At 40.6% G+C, this 25,261-nt stretch overlaps 1 protein-coding gene across 4 annotated transcripts in view; it reads right to left on the minus strand.

Annotated features, from left to right (window-relative positions):
* The window catches only part of Hecw1 (HECT, C2 and WW domain containing E3 ubiquitin protein ligase 1), a 268,078-nt gene that overhangs the window by 63,449 nt on the left and 179,368 nt on the right, over positions 1-25,261 (minus strand). For 2 of the 4 annotated variants that reach the window (XM_087896434.1, XM_087896435.1), the window contains 4 exons: positions 12,412-12,554; positions 8,780-8,880; positions 6,005-7,336; positions 1,372-1,473 (listed from right to left, as the gene is read on the minus strand). In XM_087896434.1, the coding sequence (XP_087752560.1) occupies positions 1,372-1,473; positions 6,005-7,336; positions 8,780-8,880; positions 12,412-12,554 (1,678 nt within the window). The remainder of the gene's footprint in view (positions 1-1,371; positions 1,474-6,004; positions 7,337-8,779; positions 8,881-12,411; positions 12,555-25,261) is intronic. The other 2 variants (XM_087896436.1, XM_087896437.1) reach the window with 2 other exon arrangements.

Genomic DNA, 25,261 nt, shown 5'->3' on the forward strand with positions numbered 1-25,261 from the left:
TTCATCTATTTAAGTTTCTCCATTGCATTTATTACAGTTAGGACTAGTCTCCTATGTATTGTTTTATTGTTCACTGTCTACTTCCCAGATTAGCACATAGATGCTCTATGAGGGCTGGAATCACTGTTTATTTTGTTTACCTAAAACAGCACCAATTACACAGTATTCGGCAAATACTTGATGAATGAAAGAAGTAATTCATGTCCTGTTTGAGGTTGCCTAGCAAAATCCCGTTGTCTGAATTCCTTAACAAATTTTCTAATATTTTCATTGCTATATGAATAGAGAATTAAAACCTACACAGTCTATTTAGTTGTTGAGAATGGTTTATACTAGTTATTTTGAGGTAGTTTTATGCTAAATTATTTATAATTTAACTATTTATAACTAGTTATGTTACTGCATGCATTGGAGATACATACGTAGAGAGGATTTTGTATTTGTATATATGTGTATGTGTGTGTGAGAAAGAGGCTGTTTCTTGGAAGTAACATGTTATATATACATTTTTAAAAAAATCATATATGAAATACTATGGGTTTTTACCGTTTTTAAGTCATAAATCACTATATAAATGAAGAAAGAAATCAAGCACCAAATGTTAAAGAAGATAACATTTGGCTTGGCCTCTGAGAAATAAATGTGGTGATGCTTTAAGCTAGGGTATCTATTAAAGACATTTGTAATTTACTCACTGATAACATATAACTGAATAGGGAGAAGCGCAGTATTCATGTAAAAAACAACATGTGAGATCTCACAAATAATAAAACATAATATTTTGGAGATTAAATGATTTCCCTAAACTCAAATGACTATCTAAAGAATTATTAGTACAGGACGGCTACTAGGTGAAATGACATTGAATTCTATCCTAAAAGTAAGAGTTTTCCTGCAAATGCCTAAGACTACAACAGACATTTGGAGTTTTTGATCCTTTGATGCGAGTGTTAATTTGGAAAGTACAGTTTCTTAAAGCACTAAGCATCGAAGTTGTCCTAGTCTATGGAGACACTGGTGGATGATGGACTGACTGGAGAAAAATATCTTCTATTTCCAACTGAAAATTTTACTTTGGTAAATTTAGGACTGAATAGTCACAAAGACCAGTCAGGTCTTGTAAAGAAACATTGTTTATTTTTTCTTTTTCCTCAGAAATGTAGGGACTTTAACAATATTTGGTTGTCACTTTAATACCAATATGCAAACAGCTTGCTCAAAAGCGTGTTTGGAATAGGTGTGTACTGGTGTTTAATAACAGTGCTAAGTATGGAACTTGGAAAGAGTTTGGGTGCTTGCATATGAGTTCACACTGACCTGTTCAGACTCGATGGGAAGAGTTAAGGCATAGATTTGAAAACTAAAGCTTACTTGGTGGAAGAGGCTCATCGATTGTTGGGTAGTGATGATGTTCAGGCCTCAAGGAAGGAAGCTGGCTTATTGGCTGGGAATTATGGAGTATAGGACATTCACCTATGAACAAGATAGTCAAGACATTTACATTCATTGCTATGGCAATGTTATAAAAAACATGATTGTAAAACAAAGATCACTGTAAAAAAACAAATAAAATGGGCAATCTAGTTTTTGTGCCATTTTACCATAACCATGCCAATCATGACACAAATTAGTAAAGAAAGAAAGAGAAGGAAGAAGAGCAGGAGGAAAGAAGAGGAGGAGGAAGAGGAAGAGGAAGAGAAAAACAGGGAGGAAAAAAGAGAAGGAAAAATCTAAATATGTTTTGACTTTTGATCTATGCCACATAGACCAATACATGGGACCAGAGTCTGTTTCTGAAACTACTTTAATTGTCTTGGTTGGAAGGTGACATCAGAAAGAAACCCAAGGGAAAACTTAAAGAGCCTTACTTTAGTCCAATAAAGGAGGCAGGCTTGTCTGAAGGGAGTGAAGTATTTATAAGGTCTCGCAAAAGCTTTGTTGGATTATGGGAAACACACCTTGCCATATGGATTTGAGGGGTCCATTATTAATTCAACAGAAGAGTATCAATAGACAGTTTTTCAGACTTAAAGGAGACTGAAACTCTCAGATAGTGCTGTTCCAAGATGGATCAAGCAACTGATAGTTCAAGAATGTAAATTCCTATAAAGGGAAATTAGAAGATGAGATGGGCAGCCAAACAGGTTATGGGAAATCATGACTATTGCAGATTACATGGAGGAGGAATTAAAAGCTGAAGAGCTCTGGAAAGAAGAATGGACAATAGACAAAGGCAGTAGATAAAAGGCAAGAAGGCTGATATAAGAGAATTTGAAACAGAGAAGTGGGAGGGACAGAAGAAAAAAGAAGTCATACAGAGAAATTATAGAAATAAACTTATTTATAGATTTAATGACTCATGTTATATACATTGCTTGCATTGTTGTCACTACGGATTTGTGATTAACCAAAAAATTCTGGAACAGTGTTTCTGTTTTGATATCTATTGAGGTGTGCAGATTAACCATGTAAACAGTATTAAATGATTCTCTCATCTGTGGAGATCCTGAAGGGCCTCAAACACAGACAGCCCCCATCCAATTCTATACTGCTTTCCTCCTGCTGCATACAGTGCTCACACCCTCCTAACCAGAAGACAAAAAGACATTTTTTCTTTCCTTTTCCTTCCAGGACTATTGTAAAAAGTATGTATTCTATTAATCTTTGGGTCAAAATGAAGAGAAAGGAAATGTAATGGTCAAGATCTTTGAGGGATCTCAAATAGTGAACATTTTCTAGGAGATCCATGCAGGGTAATATAATTTTCCTCACTACAGTTCTATAGAAACAGTGGAGAATAAATTAGTAGAAAGATGTTAGGTGGGCTTAGTTTAGTAGCTTAATTCCAAGAGATAACTAACAACTAAAAATAAAGATGTCCTCAAAATGAAAGGCTATTCTCGATATTAAAAATATATTTTCCCTAGGTATTTCCACCGTTACTAAAATCCTTTGGATCTTTCAAGACACCAGTAGAAACAAGGAAGGTGCTCCTCATCTCAGTATCCCACTCATGGTGGACAAGTGGCTATTCCAAACACAGGTGCTGTGTTTGAATACATTTGTTTCCATATGTGTTTGGGGTTAGAAATTTGGAAAGGAAAACAACTGTACAGCAGTTACATTATCAGCTGTTGTACTCTAAATTTTGTTTCTTAAAAAACCTTACCTCATTGTAATTCATTCAACCAAACATGCTAATCATTCCTCCGAATTTGTGGAAATGTGATACTGTTAAGATTGAAAGCACACCTACCTACCTGTGAGCCCCCAAGAAACTGCAATGATGTAACTGACTTCTGACTGCTGACTGAATGAAACAAGCAAGTTCTATACTAGAGCCCAACTTCACACAATTATCTTCGCTTCAAAGAAAATGCTCAGAATGTTCAAGAAGGGATAATATTTCTCAACTAAAAATAAGGGAGGGTCTTTAAATTTATTCTTATTATAACCAACATGGCCAAACTGTAGAAGAGATGGGCGTGAAAGAGGCGTCCTATAAAGAGGCTGTGTCTGAAAAGATTCCTGACTATTTAGAATTTCAGTGATGGGAAATGGTGAATTGTTACAGGCTCAAAGTTGAATTACAATTCATCTTTGGATATTTTCACCTACTGAATAGCCATTCTTTACCCTGATTCTGTGTTAGATCTAACATCCGGTCACTAATAGATAAAGCCTAACATCCAGACAGATGAAAAAAATCAAAACACTTTTAGAATGAATAAACAGGACTAATCAAAGGGCTGTGTCATCACGTAGCATCTAAGGCCTATAGCTGAGGCTTCTCCACTGTGCTGCAACCACCTAGTCACTGTTTCTACCAATGCATTCTTAAAGTGTTATTATTTATGGCTATCTTTATTCTGTTTCTACAGAATCTTCATGCAACTGCTTTGGACCCTAGAATTTGGTGTAGGAGGTCCTTCTGTACTTGTGTTGCTTTCATTGGTTAATGAAGAAATTGCTTTGGGCCTGGTGATAGGGCAGAGCTTAGGTAGGCAGGGAGACAGAACTGAATGCTGGAAAAAAAAGGGCAGAGTGGCAAACACCATAAATCTCTGGCCTGAGATGGACATAGGTTAGAATCTTGCCGGTAAGCCACAGTCACGTGGTGATACACAGATTTAATAGAAATGAGTTAATCAAGATGTGAGAGTTAGCCAATAAGAGGCTAGAGCGAATGGGCCAGACAGTAATTTAATTAATACAATTTCTGTGTGATTATTTTGGGTGTAAGTTAGCGGGGTGGCCGGGACAAACAAGGGGCCCCGCTCCCTACTACAAGAATTTAAGGTAACTAAAGCTGTATTTTTAGGTCTTGGTCCCTTATATATGGCCCCAGAATAAACCAATTCTTATTATCTTTGAATTGAAAGCTGTGTATTTGTTTCAATGGAAGCTACCAGGATAATATTTGATTCAAAGTTTTTAGTATTTAATTGCATGAAAGTTTCCTTGACTAACATGGTAAGGATAGATTCAAAGGGTGTGTCCTCTTCTACAACTTAAGCAGCTTTCTTGCTTATCTGCCTGAAAGAACTCTCATTAGGAAAGAGGCAGAGTCCAACTCTTTCATATCATTTAACTCTTTCTTGAGGTCAACGCTACAATTATACCCATTTGGCACACTAGGAAGCCAAGATACAGAGCTGTTAGGTAGTCTGTAGGAAGTGGCATGATGAACTTGCCTCCCAGGGCTTGAACTCATGACCACATGACTCTGTTCCTTTCATGTAGCTGCAGGTTTTTTGAAAACTATTTTAAGTTGAGTTTTAAGCAAAAGTTTTAGAGAAGGAAAAGAAACAAAACTTAGGTAAGGTATGTTGGTTTAATAGGTGTCAGTTTGGATTCATGTGGAACGAACATTCATTGTAAAACCAAAGGTGGCAGCCTTTGGATTAGCATCTTATTTGAAACATGAGAATTTATGTATTTGCATTATAACTGGACTGGCAGAAATGGAGATTTTTCGGAAAGACACTTGCACCTCCCAATCTGACTAACAGACCATTGAAACAATGGCCCCAAGGAATCAGAATTTCCCTAGGAATCTCATGTTAGAAGGAAAGGCTGAGTTCTGTTGCTAGTCAGAGAGAAAGCCTGTGTCTCAGAGATTTCAGACAGGTCTCACAACTAGTCAGACCTTCCTGGAGACAGTGATGCTGATGGGTAACCCAGACAACAACAATGGGCAGGACTAACCCTACTTAGTTATGCACAACTCTTAACCCAAACCTTAGGTCAAGGCCCCAGACATGGACCTGATGTATATCACTGAAACTTCTAGTTTTCTTTTCCAGTGTGACAACCTCATTTTTCTGCTTTTTGCTATTCATGGTGTCTTTAGTTAGTGGAGCCTAGCTTGTTAGGGATGTCAGGCCCAAGTGACTCTGGTTGATAATGCTGTTCTTCCTTTTCAGTAACTAAAATAGCCCAACAAAACAAAGCAAAACCAACTATTATAACAGGAATTGGGCTGGCAGAAAGAAGAAAAAGATATGTAGTCTACCCATGTACAGAGTGCATTGCCATGTGCTTTTGGACAAACGGGAGGAGTGGCGCCACGGGAAAAAATATCCGTGTTCTTCATCAATTACCCATGACTATCACTGATCTTCAATGTGTTTCAGAAAGTCTATATTTACTACCTAATGCTGAAGATAAACATATCTGCTATTTTTCGTTGTTTATACCATTTGATACTAGTTTTACCCCTGGGGTGGCCGTTAAGACCAGGAAGCTAACTACACCAACCAGTTCTGGTCATTAGTCAAAACAAGAAGAAGCATAGACACAGGTAGGTAGCCATTCACATCCTACTCGCTATGTTTCTTGGTATGAATTTGAGACATGTTGTGCCAGAAATTTGCACACCTAGACAGCTTCATTAATATGTGAATACACTGCCCAGGCTAGCCCTTTGAGACTGATGCCTCCACCTCCATATCGTGTGGTATCATGGTGGTCCTAGTCTCATTGATCTGGTTTGCAGTCTAACCTTCTCTCCTATTGCTGGGACCTGCCATGGGGGACTCCAGACCTTCAGTAGTTCTTGCTGCATTCCCAGTAGGGGCAGCCAGTTCGTCCTGCCACGGCCCCGCCCCATTTGTAGACTCGGGATCTAGCTCTGGGCTTTGCACTGAGTCCGGTACGGACTCAAAAGCGCTGTTTTCCTCCTCCTCATCCTCTTGGGAAGAGAAGACTGTGCTCTCAGAGATCTTGGCGCTGTCCACAGAGGAGAAGCGCGTGTGGCTGGCAAAGCGGTTGTTGCCGTTGTAGCAGGAGCTGCTGTAACAGGAGCTGCTGTAGCAGGAGCTGCTGTAGCAGGACGTGCTGTAGCACGAGGGGCTGCAGCACGAGGCATCACAGCCCTCGCAACTGTGGTCCGCTCCTTGCTGAGGGCTGGAGTCACTCTCACTCCCCGTGCTGGGGTGTGCGTCGCCATCCTGGCCAGCACCAAGGCTTTTGGATAAACTGGAGAAGATGCCCCCAGAGCCATCAGAGGGCGCCATACATAGTGTAGCCCCCTCATTCTCGCCATCTTCCATGGACTGCGGGTCAGCAGCTATTGTATCCACCTCGCTGAATCCATCTTTTTCAGAGGACTCCTTGAGGGTAGTTTCCTCCTCCAAACCGTCCTCCTCCTCCGTGGTGCTCCCTCTCTGAGCCGAAGGCATGCTGTGCAGCAGGGTGTGGATGCGGATGTAGTGTGTCCTTGGGGTCTCAGGCTCTCCACAGGCAGATGCAATCACTGTCTCAAGCTCAGAGACAGGTAGGGAACATGGTCTACTTTTCTTTTTCACCGAGGCCCTCAGCTGCAGTCCAGGCTCTCCTTGCTCCAGGGCAGAAACCTCCTCTTCCTCCTCTTCCTCATCCTGGCCCTTCTCCCGCATCTCCTCTTCTCTGGCTCCATCTGCTGGCACTGCGCCCTCTTCTGCTCCGCTACCTTCTGGCAACAGGGATGGTGGCAAATTCTCATCCAGTTCAAGTCCCTCTGCCACTTCTTCTGCACTCAGAGTGGGCGGGACGTCATGTTGCTCTTGTTGGTCTTGAATCTCTCCAGACTCTTTGGGTCCTTCCGAGGTGTTGCCACCATCCTCAGTCTCCATCGGACCTGGCGCTTCCTCAACTGGCCCGGCGTGCTCCTGGCTTTGGTTCCCTGAGCTGTTCATTCCATTCTCTTCACTTGCTGACTCTGGCTTCAAGTTCTCCGAGGGTTCTGGAACGTCCCCAGGAGGTTCCCCATTGCTGCTTTCCGCCACACTGTTGATGATGCTGTCCTGGGTTTCTGCTGACTCAGGCTCGGCACTCAGAGAGATCTCTTCATCATCTGCGGGCAAGAAAATAACTGTGTCATTCTTTCCAGAAGAGCAAGGGGAGCTAGTGTTCTGGGTAGGCATATGTAAACCATGGCAGAGGGGCTCTATATAAGATACTGGGGATGAGTGGATGAGGGCTTCTCACTCTCTAGATCGCTACTGGAAAATTCTGTAACGAGCGCTCTTTATGTCAATGACATTTTCAGCAAGGCTACTCTTTTACAATTCTCTTTCAAGGAACTGCAAAGGAATTTTTTAATATCCCAAACCTGGCTTACCCTTACCTCAGAGATCAACAACATTTGTCACATACCGTGACTTTCAGAGATGAGGATGGCAAGAGTTATAATTCCTTAACAACCCTAGGCAAGTTAACCGCTTAAAACATTTCCCATGGCTCATCCTCAAGACGATAGAATAGCTGAGCCAGGCTCTTATGCTTCAGCGGAGAAGAAAAAGGTTGGACTGCTTTCACGGTCATTCGCAGCATTTAACAATAGGAAATGAAGGTTTCTAACCGAACCACCTTTCAGGGAGAAGCAACCACTGCTTAACTTTCCCTGACTTGGCAGAAAACATGTCAGATTGGTATTCTGCTTCAAATGCATTAGTGCAATTCCCGTTTGAAGAAAATTATCTCTCTGCTAAAACTTACAGCAGCGTTTCTGCACACCCTGAAGGGTCAGTCTTAGAACAGCAAAGGCTGGATCCAACAGGATAAAGCAAGCGTCTTCTTACAACCTGGTCGTGTACTGGGGCTTAGGCATTGGGTGGCCATAAACTTCAGCCTCTATGTTCTCAGAGGCTTCGCCAGCTTTAATAGTAACTCACATTTGGTTCAAGATGACTGCAGATTTCTCAGCATGGTTTATATTTAGTATGGGTGTGTGGGAAAAGAGAAAAAGGAGGATTGCGAGACATCATCACATCATCATTGTTTGGAAATAAGGTTTGGTATGGAAAACTGAATACAAGATGGTTCTGAAAATTTAATTTTCCTGTAACACTGTAAAAAGTCACTGTATAATTTAGCTCTTCAACAATATGTCACTCTTCAGCTCGTAGCCAATCTATAACTAGTTAGTGGGTAGAAAGGGATGCGTCACATTCATCCATTCTTCCATGCATTCATTTGTTCGTGGATAGAGTGATTACATTGCTCTTAAGCATCTCCTTTGTGAGATTCTGACAGTAAAACAGCAAGACGCAGTTTTGCATCACATTGTTGACCTTTATGCTACTGTGTAACCATCTATCTTTGGGTGATGGGAGTTAGGAGGAACCTTTTCACCAAGGAGCTAGCCAAACACTGGCTTCTGGGACACAGATGGAGATGAGAGAGCTACAAAGCCTATGCCACGCTCGGAGAGAACTAGGGTTATCTGTGCTTTAGTGAGAAGAACCACACTGGAGTACTAGCCTTGAACACGACATGAAGATCATGCTGGAAGTACCTGCATGGATGGAGGATGTGATCTCAAATCGGAACTGCAGCTGTCCACTCACATGGTCAGTTGGAAGCCTGCGGCCAAGTGTGTAGCTGACCACCCTATCCCTAGAAGGAAATAAGCACCATCACAGATTTTGCAATAGCCTATCCTGCTAAAGACCACATAGTGTGCTTTCTACACCAGCTGCTGCAGCAGGCAAGCTCAGAGGAACTACTGACAGGAAGCAAGGGGCTCTCTGGGGACCGGGACCTATGCTACTGCCTTAAGATACATATGTGGGGTCAAGGACAAGGAAATTCTTATCAAATATTCTAACTCAAGGGTCAGAAAACTACAGTTCATATCTAGTCATCACTTTTTTTAATTTTGGTATGGTCATAAGCTTTATTTTAAAGATTTGGTGGAAAATACTTAACGAAGAGTAAATTACGTGAAATTCAAATTTAAGTATCTGTTTTATTGGAACATAGCCATGCTTATGATATTACACATTACCTATGTCACAGTGGAAGAACTGAACAGTTTAGACAGAGATTGTGTGACCTGTAAATCCTAAAATATTACTCCCTAATATTTAGTTACAGACGAAATTTGACAATATGTGTTGGACAGAAGGCGAGAGGACAAAAATTGCAATGTTTTTGCTTGATCTTCCGTGGACATTGCCATTTCCAAATACGCCCCTGTCAATGGAGGTGCCAGAATATGTTAGAGGGAATATATGCAATGTATGAGAATCAATGCAATGAAAGTTCCTGGAGAGCCTGTGCTGAGCTATGGGAAAGCCACCTGCTACAGGATGGAGCGAAAACAAGACTTGTATTCACTGACCTTTGCTTTCCAGAGGCACCAAGTATGGAGATACTTATTGTCTACTCTGGATTCTGGCGCCATACCCATTCAAAGTAATTTTTAAGTTGCTGAAAAATAATCTATCCAGGGAGGAATCAATCTGAGGCTGTAATGGTATTTTTTTTTCCCACAGGCAATACAGTTTTTTACAAAGCAGTTTCTTGCTACCTTGGCCAAATTAGGGAAAGTACTTCTTTGGGAGATCCAGGGACAAGTAAAGGTATATTTCATAGCCGACTGTTTACTCTGTATTCTCTCCACTGATTCATTTGTGATATTCAAATAAAAATACGAGTTACTGGATATCAGTATTAAATGATTTCTTAACAAAAATTGACATTATGAAACAAATAAAATAGCCCAATGATCCATTAATTTAATATCTTCCTTGATAAAGCATGGCATAGTGTTTATTTTCAGAACTCATTATATTTCATAGTTAAAACATTATATGGAGATATAATAGGATAAACCACAATGCTCTGTCAATTTAGAAAGAGGAAAGATATTGGTTGTTACTTTGAAGTATGTCCACTATGATCATAAGAAATACTTTCGGAATCTAAATCCATAGAAATGAGAGCTGAAGATAATCATTTGGTGACCCTGGTAATCAAGTTCACTGTGTTCTGCACTCACTTCCCAAGATTTTCTCTCTTTGCTTCCAACCACTCAGAGACCTCAGAAAGTGGTTCCTGAGGCCCTGTCATAGAAGAAGATGCTGAAGCTGACCTTTGCATCCTATATGCTGAAGCCTATATGTACCCCACAGAACCTGCCTTTAACAGCTTACCACTAACTGGAGACTAAGGAGAGGCCAGTAAATAACGACCTAGATAGTCAGCTACACTCTCAAAGTGAAGATCAGAGTTGAGTTTAGAGACCAAAGACAACTGAAAGGCAGTGCTACAATTTAAGAAATGGAGAGAGGACTGGAAATGGTGTGTGTGTGTGTGTGTGTGTGTGTGTGTGTGTGTGTGTGTGTGTGTGTATTCTCTGGGGTTGTACCATGCTCAAGCCAAATGACTACTGCTTCATGGCCATCATCCAGCAATTTCTTCCTTCTTATGCTGAACATATCTCTAATGGGCAGCTTTGCAGGAGTGGTCTCTACCAGTGATGGATGTTGCAGGCCTTGGAAGAGAAGGTGGAGTGGCCGGAATAAGGGGAGGAGTACGAGTTGGAGAACTTCCAAACCTACTAGGGTAAGTGTATCATCCTACCAGAGGTGGCGGGGAGTAATCCCACCAAGGCTTAATGTTGCCTGCACTCACCTACGCTGCCCCTTCCTTTAAGAGGGAAGAACACTAGGAGAACCAAACTAACCTTGCTCAGGTTAGGGCAAACCCCTTCTACCTCATTTGCTTCTTGTTTTTCTACCTGGGTAGACATTCTTCCACAATGCAAGGCTGGCATTGCAGGTCAATACTACAAAACGTCCTTGGTGTCGGAAAGCGGATGAGTCCTCTCTGTTGCTGTAACGAGCCAGAGAGTTCAGCCAGCAGGAAGTAGCTGAGTATCTGTTAGGCAGCGGTGGGCTCACCGCTGGAGTATCAGGCGTCTTACCAAACATCTTGCTCCATACCTGGCAGAGCATTAGCAGTGTGAGGGTAGGAGAGGAGTGGAAAGTACGGCAATAACAGACTAGACAATCAGCTGCAGGAGGAGGGAGGCAAGTGTGTGTTTAACCTTGACTTAGCCCTCACAGACCTCACTTTCTTACCCGGAGAAGTGATGACACTTAAGTTACAGAAGTGTTACGAGAACCAAATTAAAAAGACAAAGGTCGTAAGGAATGCCATTCCCTCTCAAGCCCTCCTATGTGCCAGTGATAACATTAGGCAATTTACACCAGGGTGTTGTTTGTTTAATTTTCACAAACCTGAATGGGTAGTGGAAACATAGTCTGACCTGTGGCAATGACTCCATATATGTCAACTTCCTTTGGTTTGAAAATTAAGGCATCCTTATGATCACACAGCTACACAATTCTGTCAGGCACTAAACAAGCCCCTCGAGAACTTCAAATTAAAATATCCAAAAAGTGTGTATAGTATTTTTCAGTCCTTTGATATTACTCTGAGACATGTCATATTAATGATATGCTTATAGCTAAAGACCTATGCTAATATTTTTTAATGCAGTGCTATTAGCTAAGGAAATACACATTATAAAAGAGGTGATCTGATCACAGTTCATTTTAATGAAAACTATGAGTGAATATAAATGCAAAGTATGTAAAACCCAAAACCATGTTCTCATATACAATTGACTTCTGCAACCAACATAATTGCTGTCATTCCCTGAAGATGCATGCTTTTAAAATTTCTTGCAAATAGCATATTTTGAGAAATTCTACCCAAGAAGCATAGCACTTTGTCTGGGTATGGAAATGCAGTATGTGGTTAAATTCTACATACAAGACAGGTGAAGGAATGAAATATTTTCCATAGCAAAGGCAAACTTTTAACTTCTATTAATGCAGGAAAATGTATTTTTCAGTACTGTCTTACGATTTTCTATACTCTTTAATACGTTTTACACAAATTACACATGGCTAAGAAGAAGGGGAATGATTTAACTGAATATCATGGCACAGGAAACGATATTGATGGGAGAGACCCAGGAACTGGAGAACATTTTAGTTTGTCTTTCCCTAAGACTTTATAATGGCAACTCACAAGCCATCCTGAAGGGCGAGGCCTACGAGTGGAAGGGCGTGGCCTATGAGTGGAAGGGCGTGGCCTATAAGTGGAAGCATAGCCATCTCAGTCACAGTTTACCCTATGGCGTGTCTCTCCAGCAGCCTCTGAACCGGCATTGACAGCTTTCCCAAGAAACGCTTGATGATGGGACGGCTCTTGGCAAACTTGTCCTTCACTTCAATTTCCAGCACATCAGTTGGCAGAGACACGAAACTGAAATGCTGCAATGAGAAACCACATCACATTAACTAACCGAGAGGTTCTAGGGCTGATAATTCCCAGTTCCTGTGCCTTGGCCTTAGTGATGCTGTGAGACCTGTTTGTTAATAAAGGAAGGCAGACAACTATATTCTCCCTTAGATATTAAAAAGGCATCGAAAAAGGAGCGAGAAATACGTAAGACTGAAATTTGGAAGGTAGGATAAAAGGCTGTGAAACACTATCTTCTAGACTTGATACAACCATGAAAATCATTACCTCACAACAATCGTGGTTACCTTCACTAAGCCAATGTATCAGCAGTCAGTCATGAAGGACTTGAAGGACTAGACCCTTCTCTGCTGAAGTTTGGCTATTGGTGGAATCTGAGAGAGGGAGGGTTATTGTTTTCTGTTTTACATCCCCCGCTGATCACACATCAGCCTCCCATGATCACATGGATGGCTCCCATGATCAGGACAATGGGCCTTGTTAAACCCAGTGGGTAACAACAACACCCAGCCCCCTTCTACCCCAAATGACATGAAAGTGGAGAGATCTGTGAGGAGAAAAGGGGCTGGACATGGGTAGCAGGCAGATAATACAGAGTAGGGATTAAGAGGGGTCAATATGCACTGGGTACATGTGTGGAATTGTATAAGATCGAAATTTGATTAGATAGGAAGTAGAGTTAATCTTTTATATTCAGATAAAATCAGCACAAATTGAATACAAAGCACGTATCAAACTCTCATACATTTGATTAAATTATCATTAGAAATGGGAATGGCAGGTGAGAGAGACTTGCCTTGGGGGTGGGGCAACAAAGAAGGAGATTTAAGGAGAGAGAGGAGCGGTAATTTAGACTAAAGATGCTTGAAAGACACAAGGATCTTATTTCTTTTCTTTCTTTCCTTTTTTAAACTAAAATTATATGTATTTTATTTTTTATTTGGTGGCACACACCTTTAATCCCAGCACTCAGGAGGCAGAGACAGATAGATCTCTGTGAGTTTGAGGCCAGTCTGGTCTACAGAGCTAGTTCCAGGATAGGCATCAAAGCTACACAGAGAAACCCTGTCTTGAAAAACCAAAAAAAAAAAAAAAAAAAAAGAGAGAGAGAGAGAGAGAGAGAGAATTTATATATGAATTGTATATCAACACCATTTCTCATCTCTCCTCCCACCAGTTCTTCTAATGCCTCCCCAGTTCCTTTCCAACTTTATGACCTATCTTGAATACACACACACACACACACACACACACACACACACACACACACTATAATAGCATATACAGTGCATTCTTTAATACACAATATAATATATAGTTATATATTAATATATATAAGTGTATATAATTAACAAACTAATTATTCTTTATGTACACACACATATAATGGTTTAACTAAAGCTACTCCACTTGGGGTAATAATACTCTCCCCCAAATTTACAGACTACATAATTAAAACACCAATGCCAGGTATGGGAAAACTTCTTTTGAGTTGTTAGTCAAGGGGATCCAAAAGACCCCTTCCAAACAATATAGGCTATCACATTGCCCTTAGTTACCTGAAGATATCACACACTTCAGACATAAGACTTGGAAGAATCCAAATGGAACTGACCTGAGGATTAGCTCTCATAGTATAAAAAGAAGCTATGTAAACTGCCAAGGTGGGCAGGGAAATCAATTGATAGTTCTACCCAGTTGTAACATCAATGAATCGCAAAAATAACTTGAATGGAAAGCTATTCCAAAAGTAGTAGTGGTACTTCTATCCTGGGAGTAACCAACAGCCACCTAACTGAACTTAAGTCCTTTTCATCAGGAAGGAGTTCATTCTGGTACTGAAAACTAGCTAACTACTGCGGCTGGTGAGTGGTGGCAGTCAGAAGAGAACCTATTAGTGCCACTTCTTCAACCAGTACACTCTCTAATTGTGTTCTAAATACTGTAAGTGCACCTCTCAGGCCTCATCAAAGACGCTTGCCTGTGCAGTAGACAGAGACCATTGCTGATAACCTCAACTGATCAAATGCAGACAACTGACCACGGGACGTACAGGCCCAATTGATAATCTACAACACAGCCCTTCTATATAAAGCTCAGGGAATATTGATGAAGAGGAGCTGAAAAGATTTTAAGGGTCCTTTTATATGTGACAGGAAAACTGCTACCATGAAATCTCAAAAGCATGGTTGCCAAAAATGCAAAATGATGTTACCAGTTGATTTTCCAAAGTGGGTGGGGGGAATCTTAAAAGGTTCCACACTTAGATGAAGAGATATGGTCAACAAGATGAAGAGGTAAAGGAAGCCATCACTCATTCATATAGATCATAATCATTTGGGAGGCTCTGAGTCCTAAATACTGTTGAATAAAAAACCAAATTGGGCATCACAGATTATAAATACCCCAAAGACAAATGGTGATGATCATATAACCAAAATATAAGTGGTCCTGATTTATCAGAAATTTTATCTCTAATACAAGCACAAAGTGTAAGCTTTAGAGTCATGCCAACATGACCCAAGGAAACGAAACTAGTCAGTTATAAACAAATTAATGTAAATAACTCTGCCTGCCTTTAGAAAAAGAAGAGGTCCCCATTATCCACACTAGCATGTCTGTTGCCCTTGTTCAGCTCATCTGCAGGCCGTCACGTTGGTGAGACTTATAGGTATAGCTTCTGAAACTGCTGTGAGAAACAGCCTTACAGCACACTCCCCGTTTCCCTGGCTCTTTCCACCCTCTCTACTGCAACGATCCTTGAGCCTCAGGATTGGGAATAGAATTGTAGATGTATCCATTGGGACTGGGTGCCATGACTCAGTATTTTGATCAGTTGTGGTTTTCTGTAATGGTCTCTGTCTGTTTCAATATAGGAGGGTTTGGAGGGGAGAAAAGAGAAGGGGGAAATGGCATAATGATATTACAATCTCAAAGAACAAAATAACTTTATAAAAATGATTGTATATGTCAGTCAGTCATAAAAAATATCAGAATCCTTCTTTGTATACACTTTATGATTTAGGCTATAACTGAAGCTTCGGAGTTTAATTCATCACTTAAATTTTAGCCCTCCATAGTGCAATGCATACTTTTATATGGCAATAAATTTCAATTTTTCTAAATGGATATGGTTCTATTTTTGATATCATATAAAGATAGTATCATGGAATAAAGTCTTGACTGGTTATTGCAGAAGAAATAGCGGATTCAAATTGCCTTGATATAATTAAGACATCAGTGTGAAGGTGGTATTATAATCCAGAAGATGAAATGGCTGTAAGGAATTTCAGAGACATGCTATGCCAGCCAGATTTTTGTCAACTTGAAACAAGCTAGAGTCATGTGAGAGGAGGGAACATAGATTGAGAAAATGCTTCCATACGATTTGGCTATAGGCAGGTCTGTATGGTATTTTCTTAAATAGTGATTGATGCGGGAGGACCCAGTCCATTGTGGGTGGTGCTACCCTGGGTTGGTGGTTGTGGGTGAGTCGACTGAGCAAAGAAGGCAAGCGGTGCCCCTCCATGATCTCTGCTCAGTTCCAGCTTCCAGGTTCCAGCCTTGAGTTCCTTCCCTGACTTAGGTGATGGACTGTGGCCTGAGAGGTGCAAACTGGAATAAACCCTTTACTCTCCAAGTTGATTTTCATCATAGTGTTTAATCATAGCAGTGGAAACCCCAACTAAGACATATACATGTTCAATATGACTTAGAAAGTATTTTCTAAGGTGTTTATGGGTATGAGAAAATATGACTCTAGACTGAGAAGGCAGTATTATCATCTATTTATAACCACTCATAAATGTGTAGAAGCCAGAAAAATAATTTTGTTTTATAAGCTCTAACACTTTACAAAATTAGTTCTTTGAGAATTTTGTAAAATATACGTTCAACACACACACATCTCCCTTCCCCTACTACTGTCAGAAACACTCCCTCCTCTAACTTTGTGTCCTCTTTCTTGCAACTTATCAAGTCCAGTTTGTGCGTCCAGTGTAGTCTTGGACATGTGGCCTTGTGCAGGAGTGTAGCCAAATTACCATGAACTATACTCTTAAGGAAAACCAGTTCTTCAGTGGCTATCAGTGGAAAATAGCTCCTCAAATAGGGGTTGAACTTCATTCCAACCTCCCTGTCTATTCCAGGATTTGATCTGGCCTCATCTTACACAGTTCTTGTGTATACTATGAGTTCATATGTGCAGCTGCCCTGCACATCTGTCTGCAAAATTGCTAATTCCTTGTGCTCATCCATTGCTTCTTGTGCTCTTCCTGCCTCCTCTTCCACAAAACCCTGAGTCTGGGGAAAAGGGGTGTACTATTGGGAACTAAGAATTCCAGTCTCCATCCCCGTGCTCCAGTATCAAGTGGGTCTCTGTGTAAGTCACCTTGTACAACAGATAGAAACTTCTCTGATGAGGGTGAAAGATGGATCAATCTGTGGGTACAAGGGCTTGTCACTAGGAGTTCTTATACTACTATATAATACTGTGTACATTTAGCAGAATAATAGTGTCAGGTTATTCACTAGGGGCTATGACTAGCTTGGCTAGCTACAGGTTCTTGCCCTGATAATGGTGCCAGGTGTGGGCTTCATCCTGTGGGATGGGACTTAAATCCAGTCAGAAAGTTGTTGGCTGCTCTCATTATTTTCATGCTATTTTGCTCTAGTGAGTGTGTCTTGCCAGTCTAGTCATTATTTTAGCTCACAGGGCTCATAGCTCGTTGAGATTGGCAGTTACCTTTCATGTCTGGTAGGATGCAAATCACCTCCTAGAACTGTGAAAGCTAACTCATAGGGATGAAGCTTCCAGGCCAGCACCCACTTGATTCCTCCATGACCAGTGACTGAGGAATAGGACTTTCAGCAAGGGTGTCTTAGTCTCAGCTTCTATGAGGTAACCAATACCGTTGTCAATAACCTGTAAAGCTAGGGCATCTCACTAGCCAACAACTCCAAAAGAGGTAACTCATTCCTGGAACTGGATTTTTAATTTGTTAGCCTATGGCGTTATAGTGCAACTGCTTTTAAACCACACCACACACACACACACACACACACACACACACACACACACACACAAAATCTATCTGTCTTGTAGGTACACAGGTCCTTCCCCATTTTTCCTGAGGCGCTATACAGGGCTGTTCTGCTTCCTGGTTTCACTGCACCAGCTTGAGGGTGTGCATAGAGAGAACTCGCTCTCTCCTGTTATGATAATTTCATCTATGGCCCAAGGGTGTAGCTTAGAGAGAACTCTCCCTCTACTGTTATGGTAATTCCACCTGCAAGCAAGGTTCTCACCACAGGCAAGATTCCCGGGTCAGAGAAAGAAAGGTTCCTCTTTTCTCTGTTCAGCTACTCTCCGACCTTGGGTGCGGCCCCCTGATTTTTCTCTTTCCTTGTTCCTGATGGGGGGGGCTGGTGTCTTTCTGCCCCACAGTATTTATACCCGACTTATGCTTAATAAAGCTGCCGTTTGCCACTTGATCCTTGGTAAATGAGCCCGATCTCTTGTGTTTGTCTGTCTGTTTTAACCCTTTAGGATATTAATCCGTTCTCGTGGGCTTAAGTCAGGAAAGCGCGCGCCTGTTTCGAGGTTCGGGTGTTCACAGAAAAGTGCGGAGGCAACAGATGGCGTCCCTGGGTGGGCTTTGAAGAAGGGCTAAAGAACCACGTTCTACCGTCTGTGAATCCACCACAAGAACCCCAAAAGGTAAGGGTCACCCCATGATACTGGCCAGTTTTGTAGTGTGCAATTGTACATGTGTGATAAGGGGGTAAATAAGCTTGATGTTTAAAAGTATGGGTGCCGAAAGGTCTGATCCGGAGCTGAAAGCCAGTGGGCAAATCAGCTGCTAAATTTCATAAAGAGACTAGGCACCAGGATTAAATGACACTGCACAAGAGATGGTTTAGACTATTTTAAAACTCAGTCCCTGACTCTCACATGCAGGAAACTTTAATTTTGCCAAAGAGAACAGGCTGGGCGCAGCTAGCTCCCGGCTGAAATCCATTCCCAAGGTTACAGGACCCAGGACTCAGTGTAAGCAAGCACGCTAGCAATAGCCGATGGCCATGTAACTGCGGGCCTTGGGCTAAGAGAATATTCAAAGGTGTGTCTAACAATTCTATTAAGAGTTTTTGAGTAACTAAAGGCAAAAGAGCCAAAAAGAGAGAAAGTTTTGACAAAACAAGAGATCACAGCAACCTTGAGCCCCGAGCCCGTAGATGGAGCTGGGTATTACCCGGGGCTAATGAGCTACATGCTAGGCGGAATGCGATCCGCCTGCGCGGAGGCCGACAGACTGTACAGGGTCCATACACGGGACTCCGGCGGGCTGCGCGACCGCGGCTGACAACTCTAGGAGTCCCAGGAAACTGGCAGCCAAGACGCGGAGCACCGCGGCGCCAAAAGGTGCCTGCCACAAATGGGCGGGCTAAAGGCAGGTTTACATCGGAGGCTGTATGTAGCATTATGTGAGGCTTGGAGCGGCGCCAACAAAACAAAGGCTGAGCACGCCCGCGACTAAGGCCGGGCCAGACACAAATACCTTTAAGCTGGCAGAGGCCACGAGCCGGCGGTTTTTTGACAGGCAATTGCTACCTTTGGGTTAGCTCAAAAAGCACGCCATAACTGGAAAGCCGCTTCAGCAGGTTGCCCGTATCCTAGATAACAAAGGTGGACCAATAGCCTGGGACAACGGGCAGGGCAAACAACGTTAAGGCTGTTAGGTCAAGGATTTTCCATCTCAATAAAAAGCTAAGAAATGGGTTGGATCTAGTCATCAAAGCCAAGGGTCTCCATATTGCTTAGTAAATTAAAGGCTTATGTAGTCAAAAAAAGAAAGATATACAGTAAAAAGAGATTCTAAAAAAAAAAAACCTCTAACTGGTTTACAATGTGTTAAAAATGTATACAGACTAAAAGTTAAAGTTTTTTAAAAAAATGTAGTTGGGTGTGGTGGTACACACCTTTAATTCCAACACTTCAGAGACAGAGGTAAATTAAACTCTGAGACTTTAAGGGGCAGAGGTAGTTGACCTCTATGACTTCAGGGTGTGGTAGTATACACCTTTAATCCTAATGCCTGGGAGGCAGAGACAGATCTCTGTGAGTTCTAGGTGTTGTAGCACACGCCTTTAATCCCAGCATTGAAAAAGCAGAGACGATGGGACTCTATGAGTTCAAGGACAGCCTGGTCTGTTAGGATATTAACCCGTTCTCATGGGCTTAAGTCAGAAAAGTGCGCGCCTATTTCGAGGTTCGATGTTCACAAAAAAATGCGGAGACAACAGGTGGCATCCCTGGGTGGGCACGAACCACCAACCTCTCGGTTAACAGCCGAATCTTGCCTGCGGCAACACTGTCTATCTATTTATATCTATCTATCTATCTATCTATCTATCTATCTATCTATCTATCTATCTATCTATCTATCTCCTATCAATCTCCTTCCTTCCTTCCTTCCTTCCTTCCTTCCTTCCTTCCTTCCTCCCTTTCTTCTTTCCTTCCTTCCTCCCTCGCTCCCTGCCTCCCTCCCTCTCTCTCTGTCTCCCTTCCTTCCTTCCTTCCTTCCTTCCTTCCTTCCTTCCTTCCTTCCTTCCTTCCTTCCTTCCTTCCTTCCTTTCTTTCTTTCTTTCTTTCTTTCTTTCTTTCTTTCTTTCTTTCTTTCTTTCTTCTACTTATCACCTACCTGCCCATCAATCTATACATTTGGCTTAAGTGGTAAACCTATTTATAGCCCTTTGACAAACCTCCACACAGATTTCCATAATGACTATACCAGTTTATATTCTTATCAACAGTGAATAAAGGTGTTTGTCCCCTACACCTATGTTAGCATTTGCTGTCATTTGATCTTAGCCATGATGACTGAGGTAAAGTGGGAGTGGATTTAATCTTCATCTCCCTGGTGGCTTAGGATGCTGAACATTTTAAAAATGTTTCTTAGTTATTTGCATTTCATCTTTTGAGAACTCTATTTAGTTCTCTGTTCCATTTTAGAATTAGGTTGTTTGGTACTTTTTCTTTTCTTTTTTTGTATATTCTAGATACTAACCATCTGTGAGATATGTCCCTAGAAAAGGGTTTTTATTATGTTCTGCAGGCTGCCTCTTTATTCAAAGGATTTTGACTTTTCTGTCTGGAAAAAGGTTTCACTTAGTAATTGTTGGTTTCATTACCTGAGATATTTATATATCTATATCCTAAGATATATTGTATATGTACACATATACATGTATATACACATGTATATACATGTGTACATATGTAATGACTAATTGTTTGTTGGAGATGCTTAAAGAGGGAAAATCACCTGGGAAGTAGAGTAAAATGCTATCTCAGCTTATAATAATGAGTCACATAGAACAAGGGGACTGGATGCAGTATTTTCTTGGTATGAGGTTTCTTTGTATGTAGCTTCCAGACATGTAATTCATGCAATAAGATGGAGGGCAGTCCGTGTGGTATCATTCTAGTTTAGCTTGGCCTCCCTCCATCATGATTTCTAGGTAATTCTGTGGCTTTGTAGGAGACCACTGACTCTGTGAGGATTAAACAAACAAACAAACAAAAAATAAGCAAGTAGTGGAAAAGTCTATAAAGTTGGGCCTGGGGAGCTAGCTCAGTGGGAAAGGGCTCTTGCTAGCAAGGCTGATGACCTGAGATCCATTCCCGAATGGGAAGAGAGACTTGGGTTCTGCAGGTTTTCCTTTGCCCTCAACACACTTGCTGGGGCACATATGTGTCAACCCACATGTGTGTAGAAAGGTTAAGAAAGATTATTATTTTTATGCCAATGAGTGTTTTCCCTATAGACATGTATATATGTGTACCATGTGTGTCCAGTCCCTATGGAAGCCAGAAGAGGGCTTCAGTTCATCTGGAACTGGAGTTATCTTTGGTTGTTAGACATCATGTGGGTTTTTAGACTCAGACCTGGGTTCTCTGGAAGAGGAAGAAGTGATTTAACCCCCGAATCATCTTTCTAGCTTTGGGTTGTTTGTTTTCTTCATGTTTAGTTTCTGAGTTTGTTTATTTTGAATTGTAACCTTTTGTGTTACTGGGAAAGATTGTTTCCCAATTTGTAGTTGCATCTTCACTTAAATGATGATATAATTTGTTGTACAAAATTTTTCCAATTTCATGAAGTCCCATTTAGTAATCGATAGCCTTAATTCTGCTGTCAGTGTCCTAATCAAAAGTCTTTTCTTTTCCAATGAGTTCAATTATATTTTCTAATTTTCCACTATCAGACTCAGGTTATCAGGCCTTATGTTGAGATCTTTGATACGTCAGAGTTGAGTTTTGTGTGTGACGAGAGATAAGGATCAAGCTTCTTTTTTTCCACTCATAGCTTCTCAGTTTGACTGGCAACATTTGTTGAAGATGCATCTTTTATTCTATGTGTATTTTTAGTCTCTTTAAAAAAATTAGATGGCTTATATATGGGTCTTCAATTCTTTTCCATTGACCCATGAGTCTACTTTTATTCTATTTTTATTATCATAGTTCTGCAATATAACTTAAAATCTAGGAGGATGATATCTTCTTTTTCTCTAATTATTGCTTTGGATTATTGGGTTATAAGGAAATACAGAATTTAAGATTATTTTTTTCAATGTCTGAGAATTGTGATGGTATTTTGATGGGAATTGCGTTAAATCTCTAGCTTGCTTTTGGTTAGATGGAGATCTTACAATATTAATACTACCAATCCAGGAGCATGGGGAATTAGTCTGCCTTCTAGTATCTTCTTTTAACTTTTTTTCTGTATCTTAATGTATTCATTGTATAGGCCTTTCAATTCCTCTGTTAGATTTGATCCTATATACTTTATTTTTCTTGAGGCTATTGTGAATGGTATTAGTTCCTTGATTTCTCAGAGTATTTATCACTTGTATATATAAATATCACTGCATTTTTTTTATTTTGTGTATGCTACTTTTGTATTCTTCCCCTGTGATGACAGGATTTATCAACCGTAGAGGATTTCTGGTGGAGTCTTCAGGGTCTTTCATGCACAGTATTCTATCACCTGCACGTAAGGATACTTCCACTTCTTTCCTGTTTGGATCTCTTTTTCTCCTTCTCTCATCTTAGCTCTCTAGTGGATAACAAAGAATTGAACATATTTCTATATTGAATGGGAGCAGGGGACATAGTCATCCTTGTACTGTCCCTGATATTAGTGACAATGCTTGAGCTCATTTCTCCATTTAGCAAAATTTTGGTGGAGAGATTATAGGGTGTTACCATATGTTGAGGCATGTTTCCTTATTCCCAGGTAATCCCTGAATTTTATCATAAAGGGATACTGGACTTTGTCAAAGGTCTTTTCTGTATCTAATGAGATAATCATGTAATTTTTGTCGTTTAGTCCCTTTCTGTGGTGGGTTATACATACCGATCTCTGTATGTTGAAGCATCCCTGAATTTTTGTGATGAAGCTGACCCGATCATGGATAATCTTATCTTTATCTGTCTCTTGCTTTCTAAGTGAATTATTGAGAGTTTTTTTTAAATTTGTGTTAATCAGAGATATTGGTCTAAATTTTCTTTTTTGTTGGGTCTTTTGTGCTTTTTGTATAGGACAATCTTAGCATCATAAAAAAGAATTTTGGGACATTCCATTTTCATTCTGTGGACTATTTTGAGGAACGTTGATGTTGGTTCTTTGAAAGTCTGCTACAATGCTGTGCCAAATCCATCTGGCCCTGTTTTTTTTTTTCCTTTTTTCTGTTTTTAGTTGGAGGTGTTTAAATTGCCTTTTCCATCTGATGGATGTTAGAAATCTCTCAAAATTATTCCCTTCTTCATGATTTAACTTTGGTAGGTCCATATGTCTAGAAATTAATTTATTTCTTTTATAGTTTTCAGTTTGTTGGAATGTAGATTAAAATGAACCATAATTTTGTGTATTTCCTCAATATGTGTAGTAGTGTTTCCCTTTATCTCCAATATTATGTATTTGGGTCCTTTTATCCTCCCTTTGAGTAATTTGGCTAAAAGTTTCTTAATTTTACTTTTCAAAATTGTTTCATCATTTTTAAATTTTTATTTACTTAATTTCAGTCATGAAATTTGATCACTTCTTCCAGTTCACTTTTTTGGTGTTTATTCTTGTTTTTACAAGGCCTTTAGGTACATCATTTCTTTATTAATTTGAAAGTTATCAACTTTTTATATAGGCACATAGTGCTACAGACTTTCATGTACTGTATCCAATAAATTTTGGTATATTGTACTTTCATTTTCATTCATTTGAAGGAATTTTTAAACTTTCTTTTTCATTTCTTCTTTCATCTATCTGTCATTCAAAAGTGTGCCGGGTAGTTCCCACAAGACACCACACTTTCTGTGGTTTCTATTGCTGCTGATATTCAGTTGTATGCCACTGTGGCCAGATGGAATGGAAGGTGTGATTTCAATTTTCCTATTTTTGTTGAGACTTTGTATTTATCCGAATCAGTGTTCTCTTTTGGAGAAAGTCCCATGGGCTCCTGAGAAGAATGTGTATTCTTTAGTGTTTCATACCTGGATGGTTAAGTTTCAGAGGAAAGCAAAGGCTCACTGAGGCTTTTGGTATGATATTTTGTGTTCAAGATTTGTGGTTTCTGGTATTCTGGAGCTGAAGAGTTGGCTGTGATTAAAAAGAGAGAAGAAATAAAACTTCTGCTTTATCAGGACAATTGGAGGTGCTTGCCTGGAGCTAAGATATTAGTGGCAATTTAGAAAAGCCCAGCATCACTGAGATGGGGATGAAGACTGTTCCGAATGCTGGTCACTGAACTTGGCAGAACGGAAGAGTCTCCCAGGTGGTACTGGTGTTGAAGGCATGAAATAGTCACGGAGGAGAGTTGAGGTTTTTGCTCTGTGAGAATTTAGGAGAGGCCACTAGTGGATATGCAGCCTCAGCTGAAGAAGAAGCTCCCGAATTGAGGTGCTCATGGAGGGGAGTTGAGGTTCAGCATCATTGGGCAGGTCAGACTCCCTGAAGGGAGGTCAGGGGAGGCTATTGGTAAAGGCACAGCTCCGCTGAGTGCAGACCCGAGTATTTCGGCAGTGCCAGTACCATGGAATGACCACCAAGGACAGCAGCATCTGTGGCATGGAGCTGGCCTGTCTACCAAACAATCTGCACATGCTGCCAATGATAGAGCTGTCATTAGCGTTTTTGATCTTAGCCATTCTGACAGGTGTAAGATGGTATCTCAGAGTCATTTCGATTTGTATTTCCCAGATAGCTAAGGATGCTGAGCAATTCCTTAAATATCTTTTGGCTATTTGAGATTCTTCTGCTGAGATTTTTTGTTCAAATCTGTACCCCATTTTTTAAATGGGATTATTTGATATTTTGATATCTAGTCTCCTGAGTTCTTTATATATTTTGGATATGAGTCCTCTATCAGAGGTGGGGTTGGTGAAGATCTTTTCCCATTCTGTAGACTATCATTTTGTCTTATTGACAATGTCCTTTGCCTTACAGAAGCTTTTAAGTTTCAGGATGTCCCATTTATTAATTGTCAATCTCAGTGTCTGTGTTCCTGGTGTTATAGTTGGAAGTAGTCTCCTGTGCCAATGCATTCAAGGTTACTTGCCACTTCCTCTTCTATCAGCTTCAGTGTAACTGGCTTTATATTGAGGTCTTTGATCCACTTGGACTCGAGTTTTGTGCAGGATGAAAAGTATCAATCTATTTGTATTCTT

The sequence above is a fragment of the Myodes glareolus genome, chromosome 14 (assembly GCF_982192425.1).
Source record: "Myodes glareolus chromosome 14, mMyoGla1.1, whole genome shotgun sequence".
Classification (NCBI taxonomy): domain Eukaryota; kingdom Metazoa; phylum Chordata; class Mammalia; order Rodentia; family Cricetidae; genus Myodes; species Myodes glareolus.